Below are 27,214 nucleotides of genomic sequence, written 5' to 3' on the forward strand. Positions count from 1 at the left end.
CCCTCGCAAAGGCTCGGGGAGCCGGACCGGGGCTGGATGCGGAGCGGGGAGGAGGGAAGAAAGGCGAGGACATGATGAATAATGTTAACTTTTGACTGTAGGAGTCATGATAGAGTTGAGCGAAGCTGCGGGGAAATATGTCATTTAATCCCGGGGCTACTGAAGTCCCTTTTATCAAGCATCGTGATGCTGGAATTACCCTGCTGTAAAAGCGGCTGAGTGCTTAAAAGTATCCAGCACCGGGGAAAAAACTCATAGATGGGGAGGAACTGGTGTAAAATGATCGCATGGACAAACTAACCGCACGACCGTGAAAACCCCAAGCCGATTAAATAAATATAAATATAAATACATGTGCATTAAAAAAAAAACAAATGCACGGTAAAACTGTAGCTGCTGCATTCACGCAAGGAGAACAGACAGCGAGTGCATGTTTGTGTGCAATGCCAAAAAGAGCAGCCTTAAGGTTGACCTGCTGCAATCTGCACTGAGCTCCTCAGACAATAGACAAGTTCAAATGTCAAAAAATCTAATAATAAAAAACAGAGCTGCCAAACTGCACGAACTGTTTTCTGGTGTAGCACAATTATTCACCCTCTTATCCACTAAGAGACTGCCAGTCCTTATGCGCGTAAAAGAAAATCTATGTAATGCATATGGATCTTTCTTTCTTTCTTTTTTCTTTCTTTCTTTCATTCTCTTTTTTTTTTCACGTGTGAAACGCTATTGAGATGGCAAGCACGCAAATCAGAATGATATCATGTCTAATAAAAGCGGGGCTAAGGTTTTCACAGTCTTTTACAAAGGACTCCAACTTGTAAATCCCCTTTTTATGTTGCTACATGCACGATTATTCTTATAAATAAAAATCTACATGTTCAAGGAGCCGGATTGTAACTATACATCCCTATGATTTTAACGTCGGTGGGAGCATTAGGTTTCTATCATATGTAATGCGTCTGCGTTGAGCTCAAGTCAACAGATAGATTGTTCCATTCATTTGGCAACTTTCATTACAGTGCGTGCGAGGTGAGCCCTAAGCACGACACATTGGGTAATATCGGAATTATGCAGCTGGGAGAGAAAGGACCTCTATTTTAAAACCTATCCAGCTTTGCATGTGCGGTCCTGTGTTATTGTTCTAGTTTATTACAGAACCAGAAACGCTTTGTTATGCTCAAAACAATAAATAAGGTTGGGAGCGAAGCCTTCATAATAAAAGGTATGGATAAATGAGCCGCCTGCCTATTGTGTTTATCGTTATTATTGTAAGCCTTTAAAAGTAATATGTGTATTTTCCTGTTTTCTCCAGATTGGTTAGTCTAATATCCCTAGTGCAGCTATCAACGTGGTCATAAGAACTCTGAACTACAGCATGGGTAAGCTTGAAAAACACAGAGCAAATCACATTAGCCAAGAATGCCACATAGCTGGAACCCAGTCAACTCGGCGTTTTCAGCTGACTGCTGGATTATGCACGGCTGTGTTTTACATATAGCACGCTGTATACGGAATATGTCTCGATGTTTAACATTTTCATTTGTAAATGCTAATGAGGCAGTCGGTCTCCGCCGTTACATTAGGAGATACCTAAGCGTTTCCCACTCTGAGTAAATGACTACTCAAGACAGTCGCCACGCACTTTCTTTTCCCCACTTCGGTGCCCGTTCCGTTTACACACCCACTTTACAAAGGAGTCCCGAATAGGCGCTTATCGGGGCCACTTGTGGCACAAGCCCCAGAATCGCAGTCGGGACAGCAAGTTGTCGCCGAGCTAACTTGTTGCTCGTTTTAGCGGTGGCTTTGCTGCTTGCATTGCCCCGAAGTCTTGCTGCTGCTGCCCACCGCGGGCAGAAAACAGAGGAGCTCGGCTGCTAACTCGGGGTTTGCTTCGTACACGGGGAAGGTTTGGGGCAAGCGGGAGGAAGAGGAGATTTTTGGGAGGGGGAAGCCTCTGAACCCCGAGCCCGGGGCTCTGAACTTTGCTGGGCTCCTCAAACTCCAACCGTCCCGCTCGGAGGCGAGGGAAATGTTCACTAAAAGTGCGGCAAAGCTCCAGCAAGCGACCGCCTTTCTGGTGGGAATTGCGCTCTGGAAATGTGTTTCGCTGGGCTGGAATATTGCTCTTGCTTGTTTGGCCAAATGCGGTAGGTGGAAAGTTTTGTCCACGCAAATATCTCGAGCATTTTCCCGCACGGTCAACGCACGCCGAGGCTTGACTCCGTTTTCCCAAGGAAGACCCAGCACCACTTTAAATCAAAAGTGGATGTATTCTCGTAGGTCGTTTTCCCTCTTTGCCTACTTTTCTTTCTCTCTGCTTTTTTTTTTTTTTTCCTTTTTTCTTTTTGGGTATGCGTTAGGTTTTTAGGCGGGGAGTTCATCTTGCCAGCATCTATCATATTTATGGGCTGTGTGATTTCCAGGGCTCCAATTGGTCTTTCCTTTATGGAGGCGAGGAATCAAACTTTCCCAGCCACACGGAAACCGCTGGGGCTGCAGCCCGGAGGGGGGGAACAAAGTGCCCTCGTGTGTGTCCCCCCCCGGGACCGTGGGGACATCCCCTCGCAGGTGTCTCTGCTGCTGCTGCAGCCCCGCTGGCCAGGCTGCTCCCCGACGGGGGGGGAGCGACAGCGACGCGGTTGTCGCTGCTGTCCCCTATCGCGACAGCTGGGGGGGCGTGGGGGGAGACGGAGGGGATTTGGGGCAGAAAGCTGACACTGCGCCTTTGCAAAGGGCCGGAGGGCCGAGCTGTGCTGGGCTAAGCCGTGCCGGCCGTCGATGTGCTTGGTTTTAGCTCGGGTTAACTCCTGCCAGTGTCCCGTCCCGGCTGGCGACAACTTGTGGCCGGGATGGGGGGGCTAGATAGAAGGGGGGCTGCGGGGGCTTCGCCAGTGGGGAAAAGGCGTGAGGGGAGGGAGGGAGGGGCCAGCGGGGGAAAAAAAAAAAAAAAAAGAAAGAAAAAAAAAAGGAAAAAAAAAAGCTACTTTTCCAGCTTTAACACAGCAATTAAATATTAAATGATCTAAAAAAAATAAAATAAAAGAGTCGTTTTATTGCACCTCCAGAGGCTTAAGCGCGTTGTTTGGAAAAAAAAAAAAAAAAAAGAGGAAAGAAAATAAAAGAAAATAATAAAAAAAAACCTGCGTGGTACCTCAGGATGCCCTGAGTTTAATTAGCTGATTTGGCTCCCCCGCAGGCCTCGGCTCCGCTGGAGGCACCGCACCGCCCGGGACACTTTGGGGGCGGCCCGGGAGCCCGCACCCCTTTCCCCGCCGCCCCCCTCCCGCCCCGTCGGACCCCTGCCCTCCAGCCTCCAGCATCCCCCCCTGAAGATCTGGGGCTCCCCCGGCCCGGGGTTCCCGGCCACGGGGCTGTGCCCGCTGCGGGAGGGGGCGGCGGTGCCCGGGGGTCCCGAGCATCCCCCGCCGGGCCGTGCCGGGCCGAGCCGTGCCGGGAAGGGCACCCGGGCGCCCCCTGCCGTCCTCCGGCAGCCTCTGAAAAGTTTATTTTGTTCAGCAAGCCGCCTCGTATAAAATTAACGAGAGCCAATAAAATTAGCTTACATGTTTCAACTGTAAAAGTCCAAAACAAAATAAAGCTAGTTTTGGTGAGGCTAAGGAGCTCGGCTTTGGCCGCGCTCTCTTTGGCTGAACTAGGGCCCTTTTATCTAAAGCCCAGTGCACAAACATATAGCTTAATGTGACTAGTGTTCTTCCTTTTATTTCTTTCTCTATGGCAACCAATATGTTCTGCTCAGAAATGTTCCCCCATCAAGGAAACAAATGATCTTGAGGGAGCAGCTCTATACGGCATCTGTTCCAATGGAGCACACAGAGTTAACCCCAGTCAAAAGAGACGCCGGGCACGTCAACAAGAAGTGGAAAATGAGCGATTCTTCTCCCCCCCCCAAATTGAAACCTATCCCTCCCTAGTTTTACAAGCCGTTTTATTGATTCGACGATCGACCGTTTGCAAAGAAGTAACTAATTCTAGGAAATCACAATGATCGCCAGCTATTGTGTGCCCAAAAGAGCAGCGACGGGGGGGGGGGGGGAAATATATATATATATATATATGTATATTATGCAAATGGGACGGCGAAATGAAAATAAATGAAAGTCGCGGCATGGGATATTGAAGCCTCGGTAAAGTTTGCAGGAGAGGGAGCTGGCCTACTAATTTCAGCCTACATTATTTATCACGTTATTTATCGCGCTGACCCCACCGCTAGAAAAAAAAAAGGAAAAAAAAAAAAAAAGAGTTGCGGCTCGTTAGCCTCCACCTCTCAATTAGCCGGAATCGGGGAGGGAAAAGCGGAGCGAGGGGGCAGGAGGGAGAAACAAAGTGCAACCTGCCCTGTAAATCCTCCGGCCCCTCTCCCCTCGGAGGAGAAGCCGGAGGGATGCCCTGCTTAGTTTTGATTGATTATCCTCTTTCCGACGGACCTGCGCCGCTCCAGCCCGGGATATTGAGCCCAGCCGGCTGTTCCCTAGCTACAGCGTTAACCCTGTGCGCGCTCCGCACCGCTCCGCACCGCTCCGCACCGCTCCGCACCGCTCCGCACCGCGCCCGGCCCCCCCCCGCGCCGCCGCCGCCAGCAGGTGCCCGGCTCCCCGCACCCGGCTCCCCCCCTCCAGGAGCGGCCCCCTCCCCTGCCCCCGAGCCCCCTTTCCATCCCCGAAAGGTTTTCGAGAGCCTTCTCCCCCCCCCCCCCCCCCCCCCCCACTCCCCCCCCCTCCATCCCACCCACCCCCTGCCCCGAGCCCCGGCGTTACGATAATTAAGAGTGCCCAGGAAAGTGAAGCAGGGACCCAGAAAAGTCTGAAGAATTGCTTTGCTGCCTCGAGCTTTGGAATGAATCCACGCTTTTTATGTAATATTTCACTAAGGTGGTTTTTGTTGCTGGTGGGATTTTTTTTCTTTTTCCTTTCCCTTTCCCTAAGCCTGTTTCCTTCCAGGCAGTTGCCATGGGTTTCCCTGTCTTGTCCTAGGCTTTTGAAACCCCATATCCAGAAGACTTTAAAGCAAACAAAAGTAGAAGAAAAAAAAAAATGTAAAACACTTACCGATCATACTTCGAGGATTTAGAGATTTTTTTTTAATTTTTGATTTTAATAAGGTGACAGGGGGGAAAATCATGTTCTCAACTCCAGCGAAACGATCCATGTTAAGATTTTCCTTTGCACTGACTCCACTAAGCCCCGCTCTCCACTAGTCTATTATTTTCACCAAAATATATGAAAATTTATGCAAATGAAAATCAGCACTAACTGTTCTCCCCTTGTTATACTTTGGATTTTTTTCCAGACAAAACAATCACACTCGGCAAGGGAGGGGGTGGGAAGAGTTGGGGAACTAAGTTTTTTTGTGTGTTTTGTTTTGTTTTTTTAAAATAAAAGACATTACTCCGGTTCAAGCTTTATTTTTTTGTTGTTGTTGCCGCTGTTATGAGGGTGTACATTTTTTTATTATTATTATTTGGGGGGGGGGATTTCTCGCCCCCCCCCCTTCCTTTTTTATTAAGAAAGTAGATCTGTTTGCAGAGGCGCTATCACGTTTCATCAGGCCACCTGAGACGGCTTTTGAAAGCGTGTACTGTGAAATTCATAGCAGTAATTTAGACAAAATCCTCACTGTATATTAATGAAAGACGGCCCCATGGCACCGTTCCTATCCTCCCCATTCAGTGTAAACAAAACCACGAGACTCGCTCGGTTTTTGAGCCTGATCCAAGCAAAATCGGCTGGAAAGGAAAACATGGGGTTCTGGCACCGACTATTCAAACGTCTGCACCTGGAGATCTCAGATTTATTCAATGAAATCTGTGTTGGATCTTTTATATATATATAAAAAAGAAACCTTTGGAGGACGCATGGGAACAAAAAAAATAATAATAAAAAAAAATAATTTTAAAAAAGGGTCTGCTTAGGGTTTTAGTTCCCAGAGCCCTTCGGAGCTTGGCTCTGATGGGGATTTTTTTCTTTTCCGAGACCTACCTAAGATGGGATCTCGCCAGCCGGGGCCGGGCTCAGCCCAGCGGGCGCCCGTCGGGGCTCGCCGCGCCGGGGGGGCGCTGCGGGGGGGGCCCGGAGCTCGGCCCCAAGAGCTCGGGGGGGGGGGGGGGGGGGACGACGGCGGGGGTCGGGGGGGGGGGGGATGCCCCGCACCTCGGGAGCGTGTGCGCGGCGGCGCGTCCCCTCAACGTCCGACTTGTGTTATTGCGCTGGAAATCCCCGAGGAGCGTTCAATTCGCCCTTGTTTTTGTTGCCACTTTCTCTTTTTTTTTTTTTTTTTTTTTTTCTTTTCCCCCTCGGTTCACTGAGGTTGCCCGTGTGCGGCAGCATTTCCGCTCGGTCGCATCTCCCCCCCCCCCCCCCCCCCCCCCCATCTCCGTTCCCCCCGCCCCCCTTAACTCTTTCCGCTGGATGGGAAAAGAGAAATAACCGCGGGGGGTGCGGGCCCGGGGGGTTCGGGCCGGCTGCCTGCGGCGGAGCGAGGCTGCTCGCCGGGAGAACGAGGCCCCCCCGGGCTCCCCCCCCCGCCCCCCCCGACGGCGGGACGGCGGCTGGAGGGGGGGGGGCTCAGGACACGGGGGGAGGACAAAAGGAGGAGGGGGGGAGGTAGAGAGACGGGAGGGGAGGCTGCGCGGAGGCCGTTCTCGGCGCTGCTCGTTGTTAATGAGGACCCCCCCCCCAAAAAAAAAAATCCCCCCCCCCCCGGTGTGTGTGCGCCCCCCCCCTCCCCTCTCTCTCTGTGCACGAAGAGTTAAGGGGAGGAGGGGAGGGCCGGCTGGAGGGAAGGAGGCGGGGAGGAGGAGGAGGAGGAGGAAGGGGGGGGGGGAAGAGGCCGGCGGAGGGAGGCCGGGGAGGGGGGGGGGGGGGGGGGCGACTTCCAGCCCCGACTGCGCTTTGCCTAAATTAACGGGCAGCCAATCGGAACGGCCGGAAGGGGGCCCGGCGGCCAATGGGGGGCGGCGGCGGGCGAGGGGACGGGGACCGGGGGGCTTTGGGGGGGGTCCGGAGGGGGGGGGGGGGGGGCGGCGGGCAGACGGCGGCGGGCGAGGGGACGGGGAGGGCGGAGGGGAGGGGGCGGCGCGGGCACGGCCCGGGAGAGGGAGGGAAGGGAGGGGAGGGGAAGGGAAGGGAGGGAGGGAGGGAGGGAGGGAAGGGAGGAGGGAGGGAGGGAGGCGGGGAGAGGCGAGCGGCGGGACTCCGGCCCCGCCAGTGCGCGCCGCGAGCCCGGCAGCCCAAGTTGCCCGCCGGAGTTAGTGTATAAAGGATACCATATATGCACACGCACATAACGCACACCTCTCCGGCAAGGCACTCCTCCTCCGCCTCCTCCCTCGAGCGGCCGCTGGAATTAAAATAAAAAAGCAAAACAAACACCAGAAAAAAAAAAAAAAAGAGGAGAGAGAGAGAGAGAGAGGAGAGAGAGAGGGAGAGAGAGAGAGAGAAACAATCCGCGAGGTACCGAGAAAATTCAACTTTTTCTGATTTTTTTTTCCACTTTTTCTTCTTCTTTTTTTTTTTTTTTTCCAACCGCCTAAAGGAAAGGTAGAGAGAAATATATATATAAATATATATATATAAAACAAAAAGATGTCTTATCCAGCCTGTGACTCTAGCAAGAAGGCTCCAGCAGGACTCTTGTTTCAAAGGGGACAAAGTGCTCCGGCGGCAGCACAACTTTGAGCAATGCATCATCGCCGCCACCGCCACCATCATCATCGTCACGGGAAGTTTTCGTAGGACACCGAGCAAAAACTTGCAGATAAAAGAGCAAAGAGGAGACCGAGGAGCCGAGGCGAGAGGCGGAGAGAGAGCCAGAGAGACAGAGGAGGAAAAGAGCCCCCCGCCGCCCCGAGCCTTCAAGGAAAGAAGAAAAGGAAAAGTTTCGCTCGGAGAGGGGAAGGCTGCGAGGTGGAGATGTACTCCTAGGGGAGCGGAGGGGAGAAGGCACGGGGGCTTTTCGATCCCCCCCCCCCCCCGCTTCTTTTTCGCTTTTTAGCCTTTGTTTGGTTTCCTCCCAGCGAGCAGCGAGCAGGCGGCGGAGGACAACCCCCCCCCCCCCACGTTCTGTATACAATTTGTGTTGTTTTTTTTTTTTTTTTTTTTTCCCGGAGAGAAAAAAAAAAAAGAGAGAGAGAGAGAGAAAAAAGCCAAAAAAAAAAAAAAAACCACGACCACAGAAGGGGAAGGAGGAGAAGAAGGCAAGGCGAAGGCAGAGCGGAGCCGAGGCAGGACGGGCGGCGGACGGGCGGCCGGCAGCGCGCCGCGGAGCGCTAGCAGGTGAACCCCGCGCCCCGGCGCCCCGGCGAGGCTGGGAAGGCGGCGGCGGCGGCGGCGGCGGCGGCGCGGGCGGCGGCCCCGGCAGCGGCCCCGGCAGCGGCGGGCAAGGGCGCTCGGCCGGCAGCCGGCGGCGCGGCGGCGGCGCGGCGGGGGCGAGCGGCGGGCGGCGGCGGCGGGCGCGGGATGGCCGCGGCCACGTCTAACCCCTACCTCCCCGGCACCGGCATCCTGGCGGCCGGCTCCATCGTCCACGCGGACTCGGGCGGCGGCGGCGGCGGCGGCGGCGGCGGCATGCAGCCGGGCGGCGTGGCCGTCACCTCGGTGGCGGCGGGCGGCTACCGCGGCGACCCGGCGGCCAAGATGGTCCAGAGCGACTTCATGCCGGGCGCCATGGCCGCCAGCAACGGCGGCCATATGCTGAGCCATGCCCACCAGTGGGTGACAGCCCTGCCCCACGCCGCCGCCGCCGCCGCCGCCGCCGCCGCCGCCGCCGCCGAGGCCGGCTCGCCGTGGTCCGGCAGCCCCGTGGGCATGACGGGCAGCCCCCAGCAGCCGCCGCCGCCGCCCGACGTGAAGGGCGGCGGCGGGCGCGACGACCTGCACTCGGGCGCGGCGCTGCACCACCGGGCGCCCCACCTGGGCCCCCCGCACCAGGGGCACCCGGCGGCCTGGGGCGCGGCGGCGGCGGCCGCCCACCTGCCCTCCATGGCCGGCGGGCAGCAGCAGCAGCAGTCGCTCCTCTACTCGCAGCCCGGGGGCTTCACGGTGAACGGCATGCTGAGCCCCCCCCCCGGCGGGCAGAGCCTGGTGCACCCCGGGCTGGTGCGCGGCGAGACGCCGGAGCTGGGCGAGCACCCCGGGCACCACCACCACCACCACCACCAGCACCCCGGGCACCACCCGGCGCACCACGGCGGCGTCAACAGCCACGACCCGCACTCGGACGAGGACACGCCGACCTCCGACGACCTGGAGCAGTTCGCCAAGCAGTTCAAGCAGCGGCGGATAAAGCTGGGCTTCACGCAGGCCGACGTGGGGCTGGCGCTGGGCACCCTCTACGGCAACGTCTTCTCGCAGACCACCATCTGCCGCTTCGAGGCCCTGCAGCTCAGCTTCAAGAACATGTGCAAGCTGAAGCCTTTGTTGAACAAGTGGCTGGAGGAAGCCGACTCCTCCACGGGCAGCCCCACCAGCATCGACAAGATCGCGGCGCAGGGCAGGAAGAGGAAGAAGCGGACCTCCATCGAGGTGAGTGTCAAGGGGGCCTTGGAGAGCCACTTTCTGAAATGCCCCAAGCCCTCCGCCCAGGAGATTACGAACCTAGCGGACAGCCTGCAGCTGGAGAAGGAGGTGGTCAGGGTTTGGTTTTGCAATCGGAGGCAGAAAGAGAAACGGATGACCCCCCCGGGGATCCAGCAGCAGACCCCCGACGATGTCTACTCGCAGGTCGGCACCGTCAACTCCGACACGCCGCCCCCTCACCACGGACTGCAGACGAGCGTGCAGTGAGGGGCACCGACAGGGCCGGGGAGGGGGACGGGGGGGGGAGCTCGGGGCACCGCGGGCCGGGCCGGGCCGGGCACCGCCGCACCGGCCCCGGCCCCAGCACCGGCACCGGCCCCGGCAGCGGTACCGGCAGCGGCAGCGCCGCGCACACCCGCTCGCTCACACACACACACACACACACACACACACACACACACACTCACACACACTCACACCCGCACGCACGCACTCACACACACGTACACACACACACACACACGGTCCAGGCTCGTTCAGACTGCTTGTGTTTATATATATATGGATAGAGGCGTGCATCTATATATATATATATATATGTGAGAGCGAGACCAAGAGGGAGCGGTGGAGGAAGGATCCGAGCGAGAGCGTTTAGACTGTGCTGGGTAAAACGGGGCGGAGATGCGGTAATGCACCAAAACTGCAGATGTGTCGGGGGGTTGCTTGTGGGAACAGGGGTTGGCCGGGTGGGTTTTCGTTTGGTTTCTTTAGGGTTTTGCTTTTTTACTCCCCCAGTTACCCCTCTCTCGCAGCGAGGAATGCCACTGATGTCTGCACCTCTTCTCTCCCCTCCTCCCCCCCGCACTCTCCCCCCTATCCCCAAAAGGGCTCTCTTCTCTGAATCACAGAAACTTTTTTCCCCCCTTTCTCCCTCTCTCTTTTTTTTCCCTTTATTTTTCTTTCCCCTTTATTTTTCTTTCCCCCTTTTTTTTCTTTCCTTTTTTTTTTCCTTTTCTTTCCTTTATTTTTTTTTTCTTAAATGGGAGCAATCCAAAAAAAAAAAAAGGGAAGCAGAAGCAAAATAATCTGATTAATCAGAGGGGGCCTGCTGCATTCCAGCACCCTGTTTTTCTTGGCCAAACCGGAGAATTTTGGTGCAAGGCAGACATCCACTCTGAAAACATATATATCTATATAGCTATATATTCTGCAAAAATGAAAAGGGCCACTTTTTCCAGGAAAAAAAAAATATGCACACAGCACTAAAAACAAGCAGACTGCATAGGGAAGCAAATACATATATATATATTTATCTATATATATAGGTATAGCTATAGAACAAAAATATGGAAATAAATGCCCGCACACCGAAAACTGACCCCGAGGAGAGAGGGGGGAGGGACAGACACCGGGGGGAGGGTGGGAGAAGGAGAGGTTGTTGGTCCCTAAAGTTCGAGCTCTGTAGAAGGACTTTGCATGAATTAAGGGAACCAGCGAGAGAAAGGGAAATAATTCAGGGCTGTCAAAGTCCTGCTCCTGACGGCTGCCAATCACCATGGAAGAGTCATAAAAAAAAAAAAATCCACTGCTAATATTTTTTTTATTAATATTTTTATTTTTTATTTCTGGACTGATTCAGATAAAGGGATTTAGAAGGACTGAGCATCTGCAGCTGCACTTATCTGAACTTCTCCTCTCCTAAATCCGTTGCCAACTTTGATTGAATGGGTGCTGTGGATGTGATTATATAATACTGCCATTTCCAAGCAGTGTTTTTGGTAGGTTTTAATAAACAGACTTTTCAAAAAGACGGCAATATAGAATTGTTAGATCCGTTGTTGATCTAAAAAAAAAAAAATTTGCTTTATATTTTCATTAAATGACTTCTTTTAATATTTTATTCAGAATACCTATGAACTGCTGCAAAACGGTAATTTATTTTTTCCCCAGATCTTGTATTACGTGTTTTTTTCAGACGAGCACAAATCAAAATGAAATGAAAATATGGACAGTTGTTAGGTAATAAGGGTATCTTTTGATGTGATAATTTGATTGTAATTTAATTTGAGTAGTGATTCCGTAAGAGCTGATTGAGAAAATAAATTTGTTAGAATGAAAGAGTCTGTGTCTGATGCATAAACCACTGTGTCGAAAAAAAAAAAGAAAAAAAAAAAAAAGTTCTCGGAAGGCAAATGCTGCAAAAGCTGATGTGAGGTGCTCCCCCAAGCCCAACCTGCTCTCCGCACACCGCTCGGGGTCCCTGGGGCTGCAGCCTGGCAGCATCCCCGCCGGGTGCTCAGCACAATCCTCGCTCTTTCTCAGTCAAAATTATTAATATCGTCCTCCACCCGCACAGGGACCCCGTGGCATGGGAAAGTGAGGCGAGATTAGAGGTGATAAAGGGCCACGTTTCTCCGAGAGGGGATGGTAGCGTTTGGCTTTAGGATCGCACTTCAGGGGCAGGGGATGCCCGAGTGTATCCGCCGATAATCAATGGCCGATGCTGAAAGCAGGGATGTTTCCAAAAGTTCACTCTTGTTTTCTCTCTTCTCAAACTAAGGCTCGGGGAGGGGAGGGGGGCGAGCTATCAATTACTTTGACGCATTTCGTGTCCGTGCAAAGACTGGGATTTAATTTATCGAAGGAGAAGGTGCTTTTTTTAATTATTTTTCCCCAGAAGGATATACAGAATAATGCTTCCAGCATCCTCCGCACGGTTCACCGTTTCTGTTGCTGCTGCTGCTGCTGTTGTTTGTGGTTGGTTTAGGCTTTTTCAATGGGGTGTGAAGTGGTGTAGCAAGAGGGTTTTTTTTTTTGTTTTTCTCTCTGCGGTAGTGCTGCCGTACCTTCTTCGCGAGCAAGCGTGCGTGTTAGTGGCGTTGAAGCTGCCGCTGGATGCGGTGGGTAAGCCTGTCAAATTTATCCGCTGAATTTATGGCAATGTGCGGACAAGTGACTGACCGTTTCGGCTCGCTTCATTCTGAGCCGGGGACGTGGTGGGAAGCAGATAGCTGCTGCATCTAACGCCTCAGCCCGCCCCCACTAACGCTGTACGGGAGAATAAGGTTTGCTTTTATGATCCATCCAGTCCGTGGCTCCTTCCTCGCCTTCCTCTCCCTCCCCCTCGACCGCTCCCCCACCTCCCCCCCCCCCCCCCCCCATCCCTCGCTTCTCTACGTGCTACGGACGCAGGGGTTAAAACCCCAGAAAACCGCCGTAGAAACAACAAAACATTTATTCCTCGCGGATAGGCCCGGTGTCAGTCCATAAATCACGGGCGAGCCGAGCGTGCCGGGATGCGGTATGCGAACGCCGCTCGAACGGCACCGCCGGTTCGGCCCGTGAGACCCGAAAGGCCCTGCTAACACGGAAGGAAAAATAATAACGGTGATAATGGTGATTAAAAAAAAAAATAAAACACAAAGGGAAAAAAAAAAAAAAAAAAGCCTGAAAGGGTAAAGGACGCTGCTTCTTTGTTCGCTGTAGCAGGAGCCCGGCCGGTGTCGCGCTTACGGGGACCGGCCCCGGGGCCCCGGCTGCGGGCGCTCGGGACACGCGAGGAGGGACTCGGTGCTGGCACCTTGTGGGGGGGACACAGGGGGCCGTGGGGCGCCGCGAAGGGCTGGTGGCATTTCTCGGCGGGGTTCGGTTCCTGGGATTTGGATGGCAACAAAGAGCTAACATCCAAGGCTTGGCGCTGGTTGCCATTAGAAGGCAACCTTTGCGGTTTTGCTGCTGCGTACGAGGAGCTGGGATTTAAAGGGTTTGGTAGCTTGCGGTTGTAGGGACTTGTAAAATGTGCCCGGTTCCGTCTGCTCATCATGCACAAAAAAAGTGAGGCCGCGCTCGTGTCCCCCCTCCGCTCCCCCCCCCATCACCCCCCCATCCTCCTCCTCCCCCCCCCCCCGAAACTGAATCCTCTGAATGTATTTGGGCATTTCAGGGTTGTGAGCCTGCGAGATGACCAGGGGTAGATAATCACGGGGAGGTTTGGCGTTCAGGGTGATATTGTTACACGTGTAAATAATGAAAATATTGTTATAGATCGCCAGATCTCCTAATGAATTTCGTAATTGTGTTCATTTATAATATCAGTGTTCTGTGCTTGGTGACTGAGTCGGCATCATTTTCCTTCTTCTCCTTCCTTTTTTTATTTTTATCTTTTTCTTCCTACCTAAAGGAAAGCCAAATGCTTTTACAAAGTTATATTTGCTCAGCCTGGGTAATCCCGAGATGTGATTATTTATAGTTTACATTCTCATCTCCTGCGGTCCTCTGCTACGCCCTGGTCTTCTCGCTCCCATCCCATCCTTCCCCCGTCTCGTCTGTGTACAATAAATCATTTTCAGGTGTATTTAAATAGTCATCTCACCGCTGCCGGGCCGCGTGTTTCCCGGGATTCAGCCAAGAGCTCTGCCTTGGTTGAAAAACGCAGCGGTTCCTCTCGGAAGTGATCTCTAAAGAATCCTCCTGCTTTAATGTAGTGACTCGTGTTTGCACATTGCAATGCTCCCAACTCGTTTTGTACGGCCGGGTTTAAATGGAACGCTTAGGGAATAATCGGTTCTGATAATTTCATTATCAATGAGTGTAACATTTTAAATAATCCTAACAATTCGATTTTTTTAATTATATATTTGTAAAATATTTATCCTGTTGAAAGCAACAACATGTTGTAGTATTTATTCGTTTATTTTTGTAATAAATGATCGACGCCTTCAAGCTGCTACTTGTATATATTTACACAGGTAGCCCTTTAGAGGCACAGTCCTATTTGTTCCAGCTCGCACGAGAGCGTAAAATCACGTCTGGGGCTGGCAGCTGCAGGACAGCACTGTAGGCATGAGCTCCTTCGCCACATGCAGTGTAGTTTGCTTAAGTTCCAGGGTAATTAATCAAACTCTAAAAGGGATGCAACAAGTCCTGGCCTCGGATGCGGGCGAGGAAGGAAGGATTTAAGGCGAGGAGGCGGTGGCGAGGCCCCCAGGAGCCCAGGTAGGGCGAGGGGAGCGCTCTTTCTGGGGCGAGGAGGATGGCTCAGGGCAGCGGAGGCACATGGCCAGCGAGCCCACCAGGATTTTCAGTTGCAGTTTGCGATAATTGAGCGGGTGCAGCCTTCAATGGGAGGCTTGAGAAAGGCGAAAAGAAAGGGAGCGAGCGACCCCGTGGTATCAATGACACAGCAGTAGGGAGCTTTGCTTTTTTCTTTTTTTTTTTTCCTCCTTTATTTTTTTTTTTTTTTTCCTTCTCCTTTGCCCGACAGAGGCTTTGGCGAGACAAAAAGCGGAGGGGTTAAGGCCTGAGCGAGGGGAGGCTAGCCTCCCTCCCGGCCTCCCCGCCGCCAAACGAGCAGCGGCACCGGGGCGCTCCGGGACCCCTCGGGGCCGGGGCCGCTCGCGGGCGCCCCACGCGTGGGCAGCCCCGACGGGGCGGCCGCCGCTCCCTTCCCCGGCCCCAACCCCGACCCCAACCCCGACCCCAAACCCCGTCCTCGTCCCCTGAGGGCCTTGGGGAGGCCCCGGTGGGTCCGGGGCCGTGCCGGGGTGCGGCGGGCGGGCGGCTCGGTGGCGGCGGCGGCTGCTGCGGGTCCCACAAGTTGTGTTCCTCGTGGCGCCCATTGAGCAAAAAACCGCACGATCCTTTCTCCCCGATTTAAATTTCGCGGATGAATTACCATACAGCGGTTGCTTAGCAACTAAATTCAAGCCGGGCTAAGAATATGCAAGCTTTTTGTATTCTCATTAATAAAAATGCCACTCTGACACAGCAACCTGACTTTGGATCACTGCAACTTCTGTAAAAGCCATAGGAGAATACAAACCGGCTCCCCCGTTTAATTACAGATCAGAGTGGCTTGAAATGTGATGTTTTGTTAATCTATCTCCCTAAAAGCGATGTAAAAAATAACGGCTTTTCAAGAGCGGTGGAAAACTACTTTTTTTTTAATGGAGCTGTCTCCTGGCGCTGCTGATAGCTGGAAAGCGAAACCTTTCGGAGTCCCGCAGCCGAGCATCATCTCTCCCCCCCCTTCCGTTTTCGGTTTGCTGAAATCAAAAAAACATCAAGACTTTCGGAGCCACGGGGGAAAAAATGTATATATGTATTAAGCTGCAGCCCACCAGCGCGTTAGGGAGGCGAGCATCGGTGCAAAAAGAAAGAAAAAGGGGGGGAAAAACTTCAAGGTGCAGCAGGAGGGCTCAGCCCCACGCTGCGGGGTGCAGCTCATGCAAGGAGCGAGTGGGTTCTTGGGCTGGGGAGGGCGGCAGAGGGGCCTCCGGGGGCACCTTGTTGAATGTTTGTCTCCCAAATTTCTTTCCACTTCTGCTAGCGTGTCGTCTGTGTTGCTCCTTAGATCGGCGGAGATAAGATCTTGGCGTTCGATGCAGCCAGATCTTGTGGAATGACCTCATCCTAGGAGGACTGTGTGTGTATATATAGGAGTATTTAAACATAGACTCTACACCTACATGCGTATCTATATATAAAGCTGTGTGTGCATGTGTGTGGATAACATAGATCCCTGTGTGTGTATATACGCCTGCAGCAGCGCAGAAACTTTCCTGCCAAGCCTCAAGTCCCCAGGCAGGGGGGACGGAGGCCGCAACGCGGAGACGGAAGGTGGCCGCTCTGAAGGGCACCACCAAGAACAGGCCGGGGTGTTTCGGCACGGCGGTGAGCACAGGGTGCTGGTATTAAGAGTTGGAGCTGCTGTTTTTTGTGTGCTATTGTGTGCCTTCAGCTCCCTCGTGGCGAAGGCTGGCTTCGGGATGGGCTTGCTTAGTTTCTTCTTGGCTGTGTTCTTTTATTTTATGGTGCTTTTTCAGCAGCAAAAGGCTAAATCCAAACTTTCTCCCCTCCCCTCCCCTCCCCATGCCCATCCCCACCTTTATTTTATATTTTTTTTTACCCCTTGAAAGTGCTAAAACATAACCTGAATTGTAAAAACCCAAACCACATTAAAAGTTGCTTAGGTGCAGGCATGTGTTTTTCTAATGGGGTTTGTCCACAGGAGGGGAAGGGGAACTCGGAGGGCTGTCCGAGCTGTGCAGGTCACCGAGGAATCAGGGGGTCTCCCCTCCCTCTCCCCTCCCAACCCCCTTCTCTCTCGCTCTCTTTTGAGGTTTTCTTTTCTCCCCTGAAAGGGGAGGATGGCTTGAAGGGGGGTGGTCAAGGGGGGTAGACGTTTTCAAACGTGAGTTTGTGATGGAGGGAGCTTGCTCTCTCAGCAGGGTTTAGCCTCTACTCAGTTTAAAACGTAGAACAGCAGACAAAAAAAAAGAACCCCATATAACAAACACTCAGGGAAGAAAGGCAGTGAAGTGAGAACCTGCGAAGACTCGAGTCCCCCTGAACCTCAGGCTCATCCAGAGCTCTAGCAGAGTGTTTTGCTTCTCTTCCCAACGGTTATAGGATGACTATCACAAGGCTACAGCACAAATAATCACGCTTCCTTCCATTTTGCATCTCTCTCTCCCTAACAGAGTTGAGATTAAAAGCCAAAATCTGAACGCAGCCCTTGCAGAGCAGCAGGATTGTGCCAGTACATATGTTTCCCACTCACGTGTTGAAAACTGTACCTTCAAACATAGGCTTGTTTCTGATAGCTTGCATTTCTTCAGCTGCAAGGGAAAAAAAAAAAAAAAAAAAAGCTAAACATAACTTTCCTGAATTGTTCCTATTGCGTACATTGGTGGGGTGAAAAGATAGTGCTACATCAGCTCGATACCTTCAAGGCAGAGGAAACAGAGGAAGGTTAGCAAGACACGCTCACTGGCACGACGGGCGTACCCGGGCGGAGATCTTTATTTTACACTTGGGATGGCTTGAACCGATTTGACACCGGCACTGAACGCCACAACGTAATCGGTTTGGGAACAAACTTCCCTTCAGGGCAGTGCAAGGTGGATCTCAGTTCCTCAATGCCAGACGTTTGGGCTCTCCACGTGTCCCCTCGTTGCCTTCCTTGAAAGGTGTGTGGTGTGGAGGAGGATTTCTACCTATGGGGATGGTGCTTTCAGATCCAGCTGCTCTGCCATGCCCTCCAAAGTCCAGACGCGGGATGCCAGCAGAATTGGTCTTTCCTCAGAGGGAGCCTAAGATGAGATGGGGGGAAATGGATTAGAAAGGCGAAAACAGCTGGGGATTGCTGCCCTCGTCGGGAGTAGGCCTGCTCTAAAACCCAAAGTCAAGGCACCGCAATAGGCGTGTTAAATGACAAAGACAGACGCTATTTCTTCCCCAGGTCCATGCTGAGTGTAGAAAGCCAAAGGATTGTTGACTGTCTTGCGTTAGGGGCCATCCTTTCAAATTGAAATGAATTGATTTAAAAAAGCAGGGGCTGGCTAATGGGGAACCGCATGGCTGCTATATTTATGTGCAGAAAACCGAAATTTAAACAACTTGAGGCAGTGTGGGATGTAGAAACGTTTTATATATAGTAACCTTTTTGTTATTAGTTTTGGAAATGCTTGGTGATGCTTCCCTGCCAGTGCTCCATCGAGCTGACTGTAGAGCATTGAGCGCGCGCTACAGCCGAGCAGGGGCTGTTTGCTCAACAACTCCAGGCTCCATTTCCAACTGGAGCACTGCTGCTGTACACTCGGGGCTACTCGTATAAAGCCAGGTAGAGCACTTCGCCCAGCACAAGGCTGAAATACCAAAAGCAAGTGCCTGGTGGTAGGAGGCTTCAGATTGGGGTTTCTTTTGGCTGTTTTTCTCTGTTTCCTTGGGGTTTTCCCCCTCTGTGTGGCTGCAGGTTAAAGCCAGGTGATGGGGACACCAGAGGTTGAGTTTGGGTCCACTTCTCCACCTCCCCGCCAAGCTCAAGGCATCCTGAATATTTACCAAGTACAAAAGAAATGAGAACTGCTGGGCATTGATCATTATTATGTCCCTGCCCCGACAGAAAATGGGCCCAGGAAAGCAGAGCTGAAACTAATCTTTCTAAGAGGGGGGGAAAAAATGGCTCGGTGAAGAATTGTGCTGGAGTAACATACATTTCTTTCATCTTCTAGATCTCTCATTCAAAACAGGGGCCCATCTGCCCGAGTGGGACATTTCTCAAAGAAATATAATAGATATTTGCTCCAGAGACCACGCTAAAGCCACAGACCAAATGTAAGGTGCAAGGCACTCCATTTGTTTCTCCCTCCCTCTCTCTCTCACACACACCCCCCCACACATGCAAACATGCATTTCCTTCTCTTCCTAAAATAATAAATTATCCACTCCCCAGTTCTGCTGCCTTCTCTATTTTATGCAGATCCATACCCAAATGTGTACAAAAATTCTTAACTCAGTTTGCCGAAATCACCTAGATTGTCGGGGAAATTAAACTAAACAAGGAGCTGTGTGAAATGTTGAACTTTAAATACCATCCGCTACCTCGAGAAGAAGAAAATGAGTCAATAAACGCTCAGGTTTACTGCTACGTTTAGATGACCGAAATTAAAGGAATAATTTTGTTAGGTTTTTTTTTTTTTTTTTTTTAAACGTGGTGAGAGTTTCCTCGTGCTCTAGCAGTGCGCATTTGCAAATAATGCTCTTTTGGGCTAAAGGACGGCGTTAGTGTCTCCCGTAGGTGTTACCGATGGAAATGGATGTGCCTAATCTTACGAATGGTAGGTGGATTTCTGTGGCTCCCAGGCGAGGTGACAGCACCATCCTCAGCGGCCCAGAAGAGGCAGCTTTTACCTGAAGAGCTAGGCTTGGGCTTGACGCCCTTGATGTTGCGGTGGGGTTTGGTTTGGGGTTTTCAATTGCCCTGCCAAGGCGATGTTAACGCCGCGTACAGCAGGGCCGAGGCCGGAGCCGAGCGAGCCCCGTCATTAACAATGGCAGGAACAAAGGAAGGGGACCAGTCAGTCACCTTGACGGGAGATGCCCGCTTTGTTCCTCGGCCTCCAGCTGCATCCCGACGCCCCTACAGGGAAGCATCTCCTGGGAAGGAACGATCCCCTCCGGCAGCTGTCCCAAACCCCCGGCAAACAAACCCAGGCACCCTCCGCGGAGATGCCCACGCACCCCTCTCCGCACGGAGGCTGCCAAAAGGCTTCGCTCCCGCACTCCTGCTCGCATTTCTCTGCTCTCTGCCCCCCTGCCAGCTCCCACGGCTTCAGCCCCCGGGGCTCGCCGCGGCCGCCCCACGCGGGGGGCTCCGCGCAGCTCCCACGCGAGGACGGGAGCCTTGCGGGACGAGGCGAGCCCCGGAGGCTGCCTCCCGGCCGCCGAAACCACTGTGACAGTGGGGTCTCCGCCCCTGGTGCCCCCTGCTTGTGGTCGGGGCAGGGGGATGGAGAGGGGGCTGCCCTGACCCCATCCTGCAACGCAGAGAGGGACCCCCCGACCCCTCTCGGGGCTTTTTTCCCCCTTGGGGTCCGAGCCCGGGGGACCTCCTGGCTCTCCAGGAAGAGGTGAAGGAGACTTGGCGACCTAGCCCGAGGTGGATGGAGGCCCGAGGAGACACGCAGAGGTGCTGGATGCTCGCCACGCTGCCCCAGGGGGCTGGAGGTAGCAGAGGTGGCCGGAGCCTAAAGCCCTTGCTCCAAAGGTTACCAGCTTGCTTGTCTGAGCATCAGAGAGGGGGTAAGGGGGAAAAACGACCAGCAGGACGACTGGAGGTCTGAAGACACCGTAAACAGCCCTAGGAGATCCTTTTCCCTGGGATACACGCGTTGGGGGAGCTTTTCTCGGGGTGCCCTCCAAAAAGGCCGCCGAGCTCCCCTTTTGGCCCTGGGGCGCACGCACCTGCAGCCTCGGGACCCCTCGGGGCTGTGCCAGGAGTATAAAAAAGCACGGGGCGAGGTGAAGGGAGGGGGGGTCCGGATCCTGCCCCCCTCCCGCTGGGAGCCGCGGCGGCGGGGCAGGGGCCGGCCCCGGCAGCCCTTTATGCGCAGCGGTCAGCAGCCGGGTTGCGGCTTTGCAGCTGCATGCAAATAAATTCCCCGGCGATAATCTAATGCGGGTGCGCTGCCCCGACGACAAAGTGCCTGCACAAACGCAAAAGGGTGGCTTTTTTTGTTTGTTTGTTTGTTTTTTTTTCGGGCCGCCAACGTCCCCGCAGCCGAAGGAAAGAAATAAAAACAGGGAGGGAGAAAGTTGCTTAAGACGCGTGCTTCATCAAAAGCAGCCTCCTTTTGTGCTTCCTGCACCCCTGGGAGAAGACCAAGAGCCGCTCCAGCTGGACGAAACGATTCCACGCGTGACGAGCAGGGGAGAGGTGCCCTGCCCACCCGGCCGCCCGCTGCCACCTCGTCTGTCCCCTTTCCCCGGGAGAAATGCGTCCCTTCCCCACATTTCCATTGAATTACAGCTGCGGGGGCTGGCGGTGCACACTGTTTTCCCTTGCAGGTAAAAGTTGTTTTGCTTCTTTGGTCTGCTGCTCTCCAGGAAAGGTCCGTCTGCACGTAGAAGGGGAGGGCTGGCTGGTGCTTTGCTTGCCCGTGTTATGCAAAAGCTGAGCAGAGTCAACGGGGTGGGGAAAAAAAAAATAAGAAGAAGAAGAGGGCGAATCCCTGAGAAAGAGTCGGAGTGGGAGATGAAAAAAAAAATCAAACCGAAAAAAAAAAAAAAAAAAAGAATCCCAACAACCTAATTCCAGAGGGAATGGAGAGGGATGGGAGGAGTGTAGTTTCTCAGTTTGTGGACTCCCATAAAAGAAAGAAAAAAACAATCGTTTTGAAGGCTAGGGCTGGGAGCGGGGCAGAGTTTTCTTTAGGGAGTGCGAGCTGGCCCCGGTGACCCCTCGTGTACCCCCTGGAGGGGCTGGGCCCCCCGGGTGCCGCCGGCCCCTCTCCATCCCTCCTCCTTCCCCCGTCCCAAAGTTTGGTAGAGAGCTTGGAGGGGGGGCAAGCGTTATTCCTAGGGAAAAACCCGTTCCCTGGCAGCGGAGGGGAAGCCCCCCCCCCCCCCCGCCTGCCGGTTCCCCCAGGGTGCAGGAAACCGGTGCGTGCCCCCCTACCCTCGGGGGGGGCTTTCCCAAACTTGGCCTAACTCTGCCACCAGCCGGCCCGGCTCGCTCCCTTCCCGGCTGGGCCAGCCCAGCCGCCGCTGTCCCCTGTGGGATTTTTTTTTTTCCCTCCCTCCTCTCCCCCCCTTGACTCTCCTGCCCACCGCTGCCTCCTTTTCTCCGCGGACAAAGCAAAAGCCCCGGGCCGAAGCGGCCAAGCAAACAGAGCACGACAAGCCCCCACCTCTGCTGCCCTCTGCACAATGCGAGCTCTTGGGGGGGTGGGGGGTGGTGGTGGGGGGAATCTCCTCCGGGAGGTGCCCCTCGCTCCGCAGCCTCTGCTCTGAGCGGATTTCGGCACCCGGAGCCTGGCACCAAAGCTGGCCCCGCACCTTCCCGCAAGCCCTATGCGGGCACCGGGCATGGGCTGCGCCGGTCTCAGAGACCCCCAGGGGCAGGGGGGGAACCCAGGAGCATCCCCCCTTCTACGAGCAGCTTCCTCTCCCCTCTCTGGGAAACTGTGTTTAAAACAGCAGCTGAAACACAATTAATTGTAACTGATTAACATGGATTAGTTTGGCCTCCGAAGCACTTTAAGTCAATTCAGCAGCCATAATAATAATTAATCCATTAATAAGTACTATTGGTGCTCCGCCGCTAACGCCAGGAAAAGTTTCCCTGCGAAGTACAGGTGGCAGGGAGTGTTAAAATGAAAACATTCGCATGCAACTTTTTAACCAGAAGGGAAAGCACTTTGGTTATATTTGGAGACATGTGTCTCACACATTTCCCCCCCCCCCCCTTTTTTTTTTTTTTTTTGTAAACTATGTAAGAATAAACATTACAGCTCTGGGCTTTTAATTTCTCCAGATGGAATCATAAAGTACCTAGTAGGGCTTTTTTTTTTTTTTTTTTTTTTTTTTTTATGCTATACAATTGAGGACACATGTCTGCTTTTCCCAGTGAGGACCGAGAAAGCAACTTAATTTGAAGGCACAACTACTGAACCGCATTGGGAGCGACACACTCGAACAAGTTCACTTTAAAAGGCAGGAAACCGCCGAGAGCGCAGCACCCGAAGTTTTTCTCCATCCCACTCGATCTGCGGGGGAAGAGCTCCCGGCTGACCTTCCCCTGCAATTTTGGCATTCCGGACGGATACAGGAGTGCACAGGGCCACCGGGGGGAGGCTGCCCGGCCTCATCCCGCACTCTCGGTCCCGGGGGGATGCTCCGGGGGGGATGCTCCTGGGGGCTCCTCCCTCCTGCGCTCGGCTCCGCGCCCCCAGGAAAATAAGAATAACGATGCTAACAAATGATAATAATAAAGTCCGAGGTGTCCTGCCTTCCAGCGCACTGTCAGGTTTGCGATGGGGATGACCAAAGAGCCCCCTTATCGCCCTGCAGGGAGCCCCCCCCCCCCACCCCCAGCCCCGCGGTTCTGACTTACATGGGCTCAGAGCAAGGGGCTCCCAGCGAGAGGGTGCGGGTGAAGGGTGGCTCCTTTACTTCCCCTACAGCTCAGGTCCTGCCTGCGAGCCTCCAGCCCCGCGTCATCTGGGCACTGCAGACACCCGGCGTTAAATATGCATAAGGAGCAGCTCCTTTTCTTAAAGGAGAACTTACCCCGGCGGAAAGTTCACAGCCAAGCGCCAAGCTCGGGGGGGGGGGGGGGGGCGGGAGGGCTTTGCTCTGCTTTTCCCCCTCGGCGGCCCTAACCCCATCCATCCTAAGGCAGCGGGGACCGGGACACTCGGGACACCGCTGGCACAAGAGCGGCGGCCCCAAGTCGGACTCCGGCCACCGGCTGCCTCGCAGCCTGCGGGGCTTTCACCGAGCGGCACCCGCCGGACGGGGCCGGGCAAGGCAGGGGGGACAAGGCGAGGGGCAAGGGGGGGACAGGGAGATAAGGGGGGGGCGGGCGCCGATCCCCCGCGGCTGCGGCGCGCAACGCCCCGGAGCTTCCCCGCGGCGGTGGCTGAATTCTTGGAAACTTGATTTTTTTTATTTATTTTTTTTTGTCACTGCCGCGTCCCGAAACTCCCCAATAAATAGTAAAATAAATCAATAGAATAAAATAAAAAGCGGGGGCACGCACGGAACCGACGAAGCCAGCGAACCCCAAAGCCCAGGCTCGCCGCGCAGGTCGCCCGAGCGGCTTTTCGGAAAGGCGAAGTGATGCTGGGGAGGGACGGGGACCCGCACACGGCTCTGCCCGAGCTCCCCCCTCCCGGGACCGGCCCGCAGCCCCCCCCCCGTCCCACCCGGTGCGGGAACTTCCCCGGGAGCAGCACCGGCACCGGGGGGTCCCGGTCCCCGCCTTGCCCTGGCGACCCGAGGAGGAGGCGGCATCGCGCCGCCGGGTGTCCCCGTTTCGGACAATAAGGCGGTTATTTTTTGATAGTTTTCCCCTATATTTTTTAAAAACACGTGGTTGTAAAGTCTGTAGCGCCATCTAACGGGGGGCGGAGGCCGCTCCGAGCTGTGCCGCGCCGCCCAGGGCAGGGAGCAGCGGGGGCAGCCCGGCACGGCTTGGCTCGGGTTGGCACGGCTCCTCCTGGGACCCCGTCGCCCCCGGTATGGGGCAGTGGAAAGGTGCCCGTGGCAAGAGGAAGGGCGCAAAACCTGCCCAGGCTGTGTTTTGTAACCCGACCGGTGGGCTATCCCCCCCCCGAGCAACCCCCAGCCTGTGCATTTTTAATTTATTCGCCTTTTTCTGTGTCGTTGTAGATGCGAAGAGTTGGTAAAGGTACTCTTTGGGGGCGGGATAAAGGAGGGAAAAGAGGAACGAATAAATCCCAAGCTGGACAGAGCAGAGGGTGGGTGGGAGGGAGCCCTCCCAGCCCAGCACATTTGAGATATTCGACATATCCCTCTTCTGGGAGGGCCCCAGCAGGCTGCTGCATCTTGCAAGTGGAAAGGGTCCCCGTTTCTGCTGCTGCTTTGGCATCCCAGTGAGCTCTGTGATCCCAAAGCTTTGGAGCGTATGCTCATTTTTAAGGTTAAATTACGACGCTGCCCTTTTGCCAAGGCACTGTGACCATGCCTGTGCTCACAGCTAGAGCGATGCTTATTTTGGGAGGCAGCGGACCTCCCAAAATGAATTTGAGGCCCCAAGTGAGTTGCCCAGATTAGCAGCTTGCTCACCCCTGTCCCGTGGCAGAGGCAGCGAAAAGAAGCAGAGACTGTCTGTCCAGAGCACGTCTGGGCTCACATAAGGTCGGAGGCAGTCTCTACAGGCGCCTGCCACCTCTCTGCAGCTCTTGCCACCTCTAAGTGCCTTGTGTTAAAATCAGGCGTTTCTGCTAACCCAGGGTAGAGGTTTTCCAACAGGTTTAACGTTAACTTTCACTCTGCTTCTGTATTACTGCTACAGATGCAGAGTCTGAGCTACACCTTCAATGACACATACCGGTTTTGCTGTATTTACATACGTCTTCCACGTTGGCAGGCAGGTCCAAAGCAGCACAGAAATCTTTCTGTCCGTGTCTCAGGTCATAAAATATTAGCGTAGCCTTGGCTAGCAAAAGGTATATTTGCATCAGCCACTCAAACTGTATTTATGTTTCAGCCCAGGTTCTCCAATGCCCTTGGCTATCACTTCTGCATGCTGCAAATCCCACGGGACTTGGATGGACGGGTTACATTTGCCAAAGAGATTTTTGGATGGTGAGGCACCTGAGTGCCACTGACACCCAATGGCTCCTAAGTTTAGCCCTGCTAAGGCATTTAAGGCCAGCCCAAACAAAGGGTTTAGGCTACAAATGCCTGTGTGGTCCCAGCTGCTTCCAGACTCCAGTAGGGAGATAAATGCCTAAACAAGAGTTACAAGTCTAAATCTTTCGTTGAATGTGGACCTTGGTCTTAAAGTCCTAAAATATTTAATTTCTAACCCCCTTTTTATTTTGATGTAATATCCAAAACATCTTTGATGGGCATCACACTGTTTGGAAATGGGATCCAGCTACCTAGTTTGCCTACACCTTCTGAGGAGAAGAATGACCAAATATGCAGAAAAAAACTAAAAAACTTAAGTTCATCTCTGAAGTACCTTGACAGCTGGAAGTAGAGTTTTTAGGTGCCCTCTCTTTATTTATCACAAAAAAAAAAAATCCTACACACCAGAAGGAATCTGAAGGGCAAGGTGACCACGGCTGTATTCCTTCTGATGGTGCTGCGCCACGGGCCACTACATAAAAAAGACAATTAGGCGGTGGTAATGACTGCCTGATCAATTTTCTGCTGCATGGTCAGATTGTATCGGATTCTGCATTTTCAGAGGTGAAAGTGTGATTTATAATTCCCCTCCCTTGTAAACTTCTGACATCTTCTGAGCCTAATAATTAAAAAAATAACATCCTCACACTTATTCCAGGTTGTGAAAACAAACCAAACTTCACATGGCTAAAATGAAGTACAGCACTGCCACTGAACTGGTTTTATAGGCAAGAAATTGGAAACTCATAATGTGTATATCCTCAGACAGGAATAGATTTTCATTCTTGAGCCTGGGAATGCTCATCTGGTTCTCTAATTGGGAGGAAGAGCAATTTCTGTCTACACTGAAACAAGAATGTATTTTCAGGGCTATGGACAATAAAACAGACAGCCTCTGACAGTCGGGCTGGGGTGTCTCAGAGTAGGCACAAAAAATCAGTCACACTCCAGTTCATTAACCACCTATGAAGAGTTGGGCTAGCGAGGTTTCTGAATACATCCAATGAAGGATTTGCATGTCTAAAAAGTTAGTTGTCTCACTACTTAGCTTTCGAGTGCCTTGCCCTGAGGCTGGCATCCCTGATGTTGTGTTTGGCACCAGGGCTCACTGCGCTGTGAGTGGAGAAGGTGTCTACAGACAAATCTTTTGTGCCTTGTCCAAAGCCATGCTGCTCGGTGAAGGACAGGAACAGCAGAAAAGCCCTGGCTTGTGGTTACGTTGGCAAATGTGAATTATGGGTTTCAGCTGAGAGAATCTTTTAAACTGAGAAAGGAAAAGTTTTTCCTCCACTCTTACCCGAAGAGCAGTGGAAGGACAGCTGCCCTGATGTCTTTTGGTGGAGGATTCTCCACTCTGCTTCTTCGGTTGCCCCATGCCGCCACCCCACAAGGAGTGTGAGGCCAGAAGGACAGCAGATGGCACGTTTTGTTGTCACAGCTTTCAGATTCGGAAAGGTTCCCCTGACTTTGGCGAGGGAGAGCCACTTTTAGCTCTGCAGTAGCAGATATTTGTTTCTGTCAGGTGGGACATAAAGACTGGATTTCAAGCTAAAATATGACACCTATTTTCTTTTACCATAGAATCTAGAGTAATTCAAGGTTTTGTCATTCAAAGAAGTTAAACTTTGGCTTTGAAATTATTTCAATGTTGTGAGTTTTCTCATACTTGAAAGGTGAGTACAGCTCCTTGAGGTAACTCAAGGCAACGCATTTCTGTCTGCAGCCCCAGGAGGACCATAGGCAGGAGCAGCTGTGGAAACTCAGCTGTGCAACTCAGAAGGGTTAGCCCATCTAGCCCAGCTTTTGATCCCAAACCTGCTGATGTCACAGAATCACAGAATCATTAAGGTTGGAAAAGACCTTCAAGACCATCTGGTCCAACCATCACCCTACTACCAATGTCGCCAACTAAACCATGTCCCTAAGCTGTGGTGGGAGTTATCTGTTCCTCCAAAATCATTTTGCTGAACCATTGGTGAATTATGTGATGGGACTTTCCTTTATTATTATTATTATTT

General features: G+C 53.3%; 1 protein-coding gene and 2 long non-coding RNA genes across 5 annotated transcripts in view; 1 reads left to right on the forward strand and 2 right to left on the reverse strand.

Moving 5' to 3' along the window:
- The window catches only part of LOC106041677 (uncharacterized), a 52,270-nt gene extending 46,939 nt beyond the window's left edge, over positions 1-5,331 (reverse strand). The window contains exon 1 of the long non-coding RNA XR_001210616.3: positions 5,067-5,331. This is a non-coding gene — a long non-coding RNA (uncharacterized lncRNA). The remainder of the gene's footprint in view (positions 1-5,066) is intronic.
- Positions 5,332-7,137: 1,806 nt separating this feature from the next.
- POU3F3 (POU class 3 homeobox 3) lies at positions 7,138-12,108 on the forward strand. Its single transcript, XM_066984665.1, has one exon. It carries the CDS (start codon positions 8,475-8,477, stop codon positions 9,798-9,800), a length of 1,326 nt encoding a protein of 441 aa, XP_066840766.1. The 5' UTR covers positions 7,138-8,474; the 3' UTR covers positions 9,801-12,108.
- A 2,064-nt stretch (positions 12,109-14,172) lies between these two features.
- LOC125179828 (uncharacterized) lies at positions 14,173-23,085 on the reverse strand. 3 transcript variants are annotated; one of them, XR_010826905.1, is made up of 4 exons: positions 22,930-23,085; positions 17,260-17,626; positions 17,111-17,152; positions 14,182-15,577 (listed from the first exon to the last, which is right to left on the reverse strand). It is a non-coding gene; the product is annotated as an uncharacterized lncRNA (long non-coding RNA). The 3 variants fall into 3 exon arrangements; XR_010826912.1 differs by having other exon boundaries at positions 17,095-17,152; XR_010826894.1 differs by having other exon boundaries at positions 14,173-17,152.
- Between the last annotated feature and the right edge of the window lie 4,129 nt (positions 23,086-27,214).

The sequence above is a fragment of the Anser cygnoides genome, chromosome 1 (assembly GCF_040182565.1).
Source record: "Anser cygnoides isolate HZ-2024a breed goose chromosome 1, Taihu_goose_T2T_genome, whole genome shotgun sequence".
In the NCBI taxonomy this organism is placed as follows: Eukaryota; Metazoa; Chordata; class Aves; order Anseriformes; family Anatidae; genus Anser; species Anser cygnoides.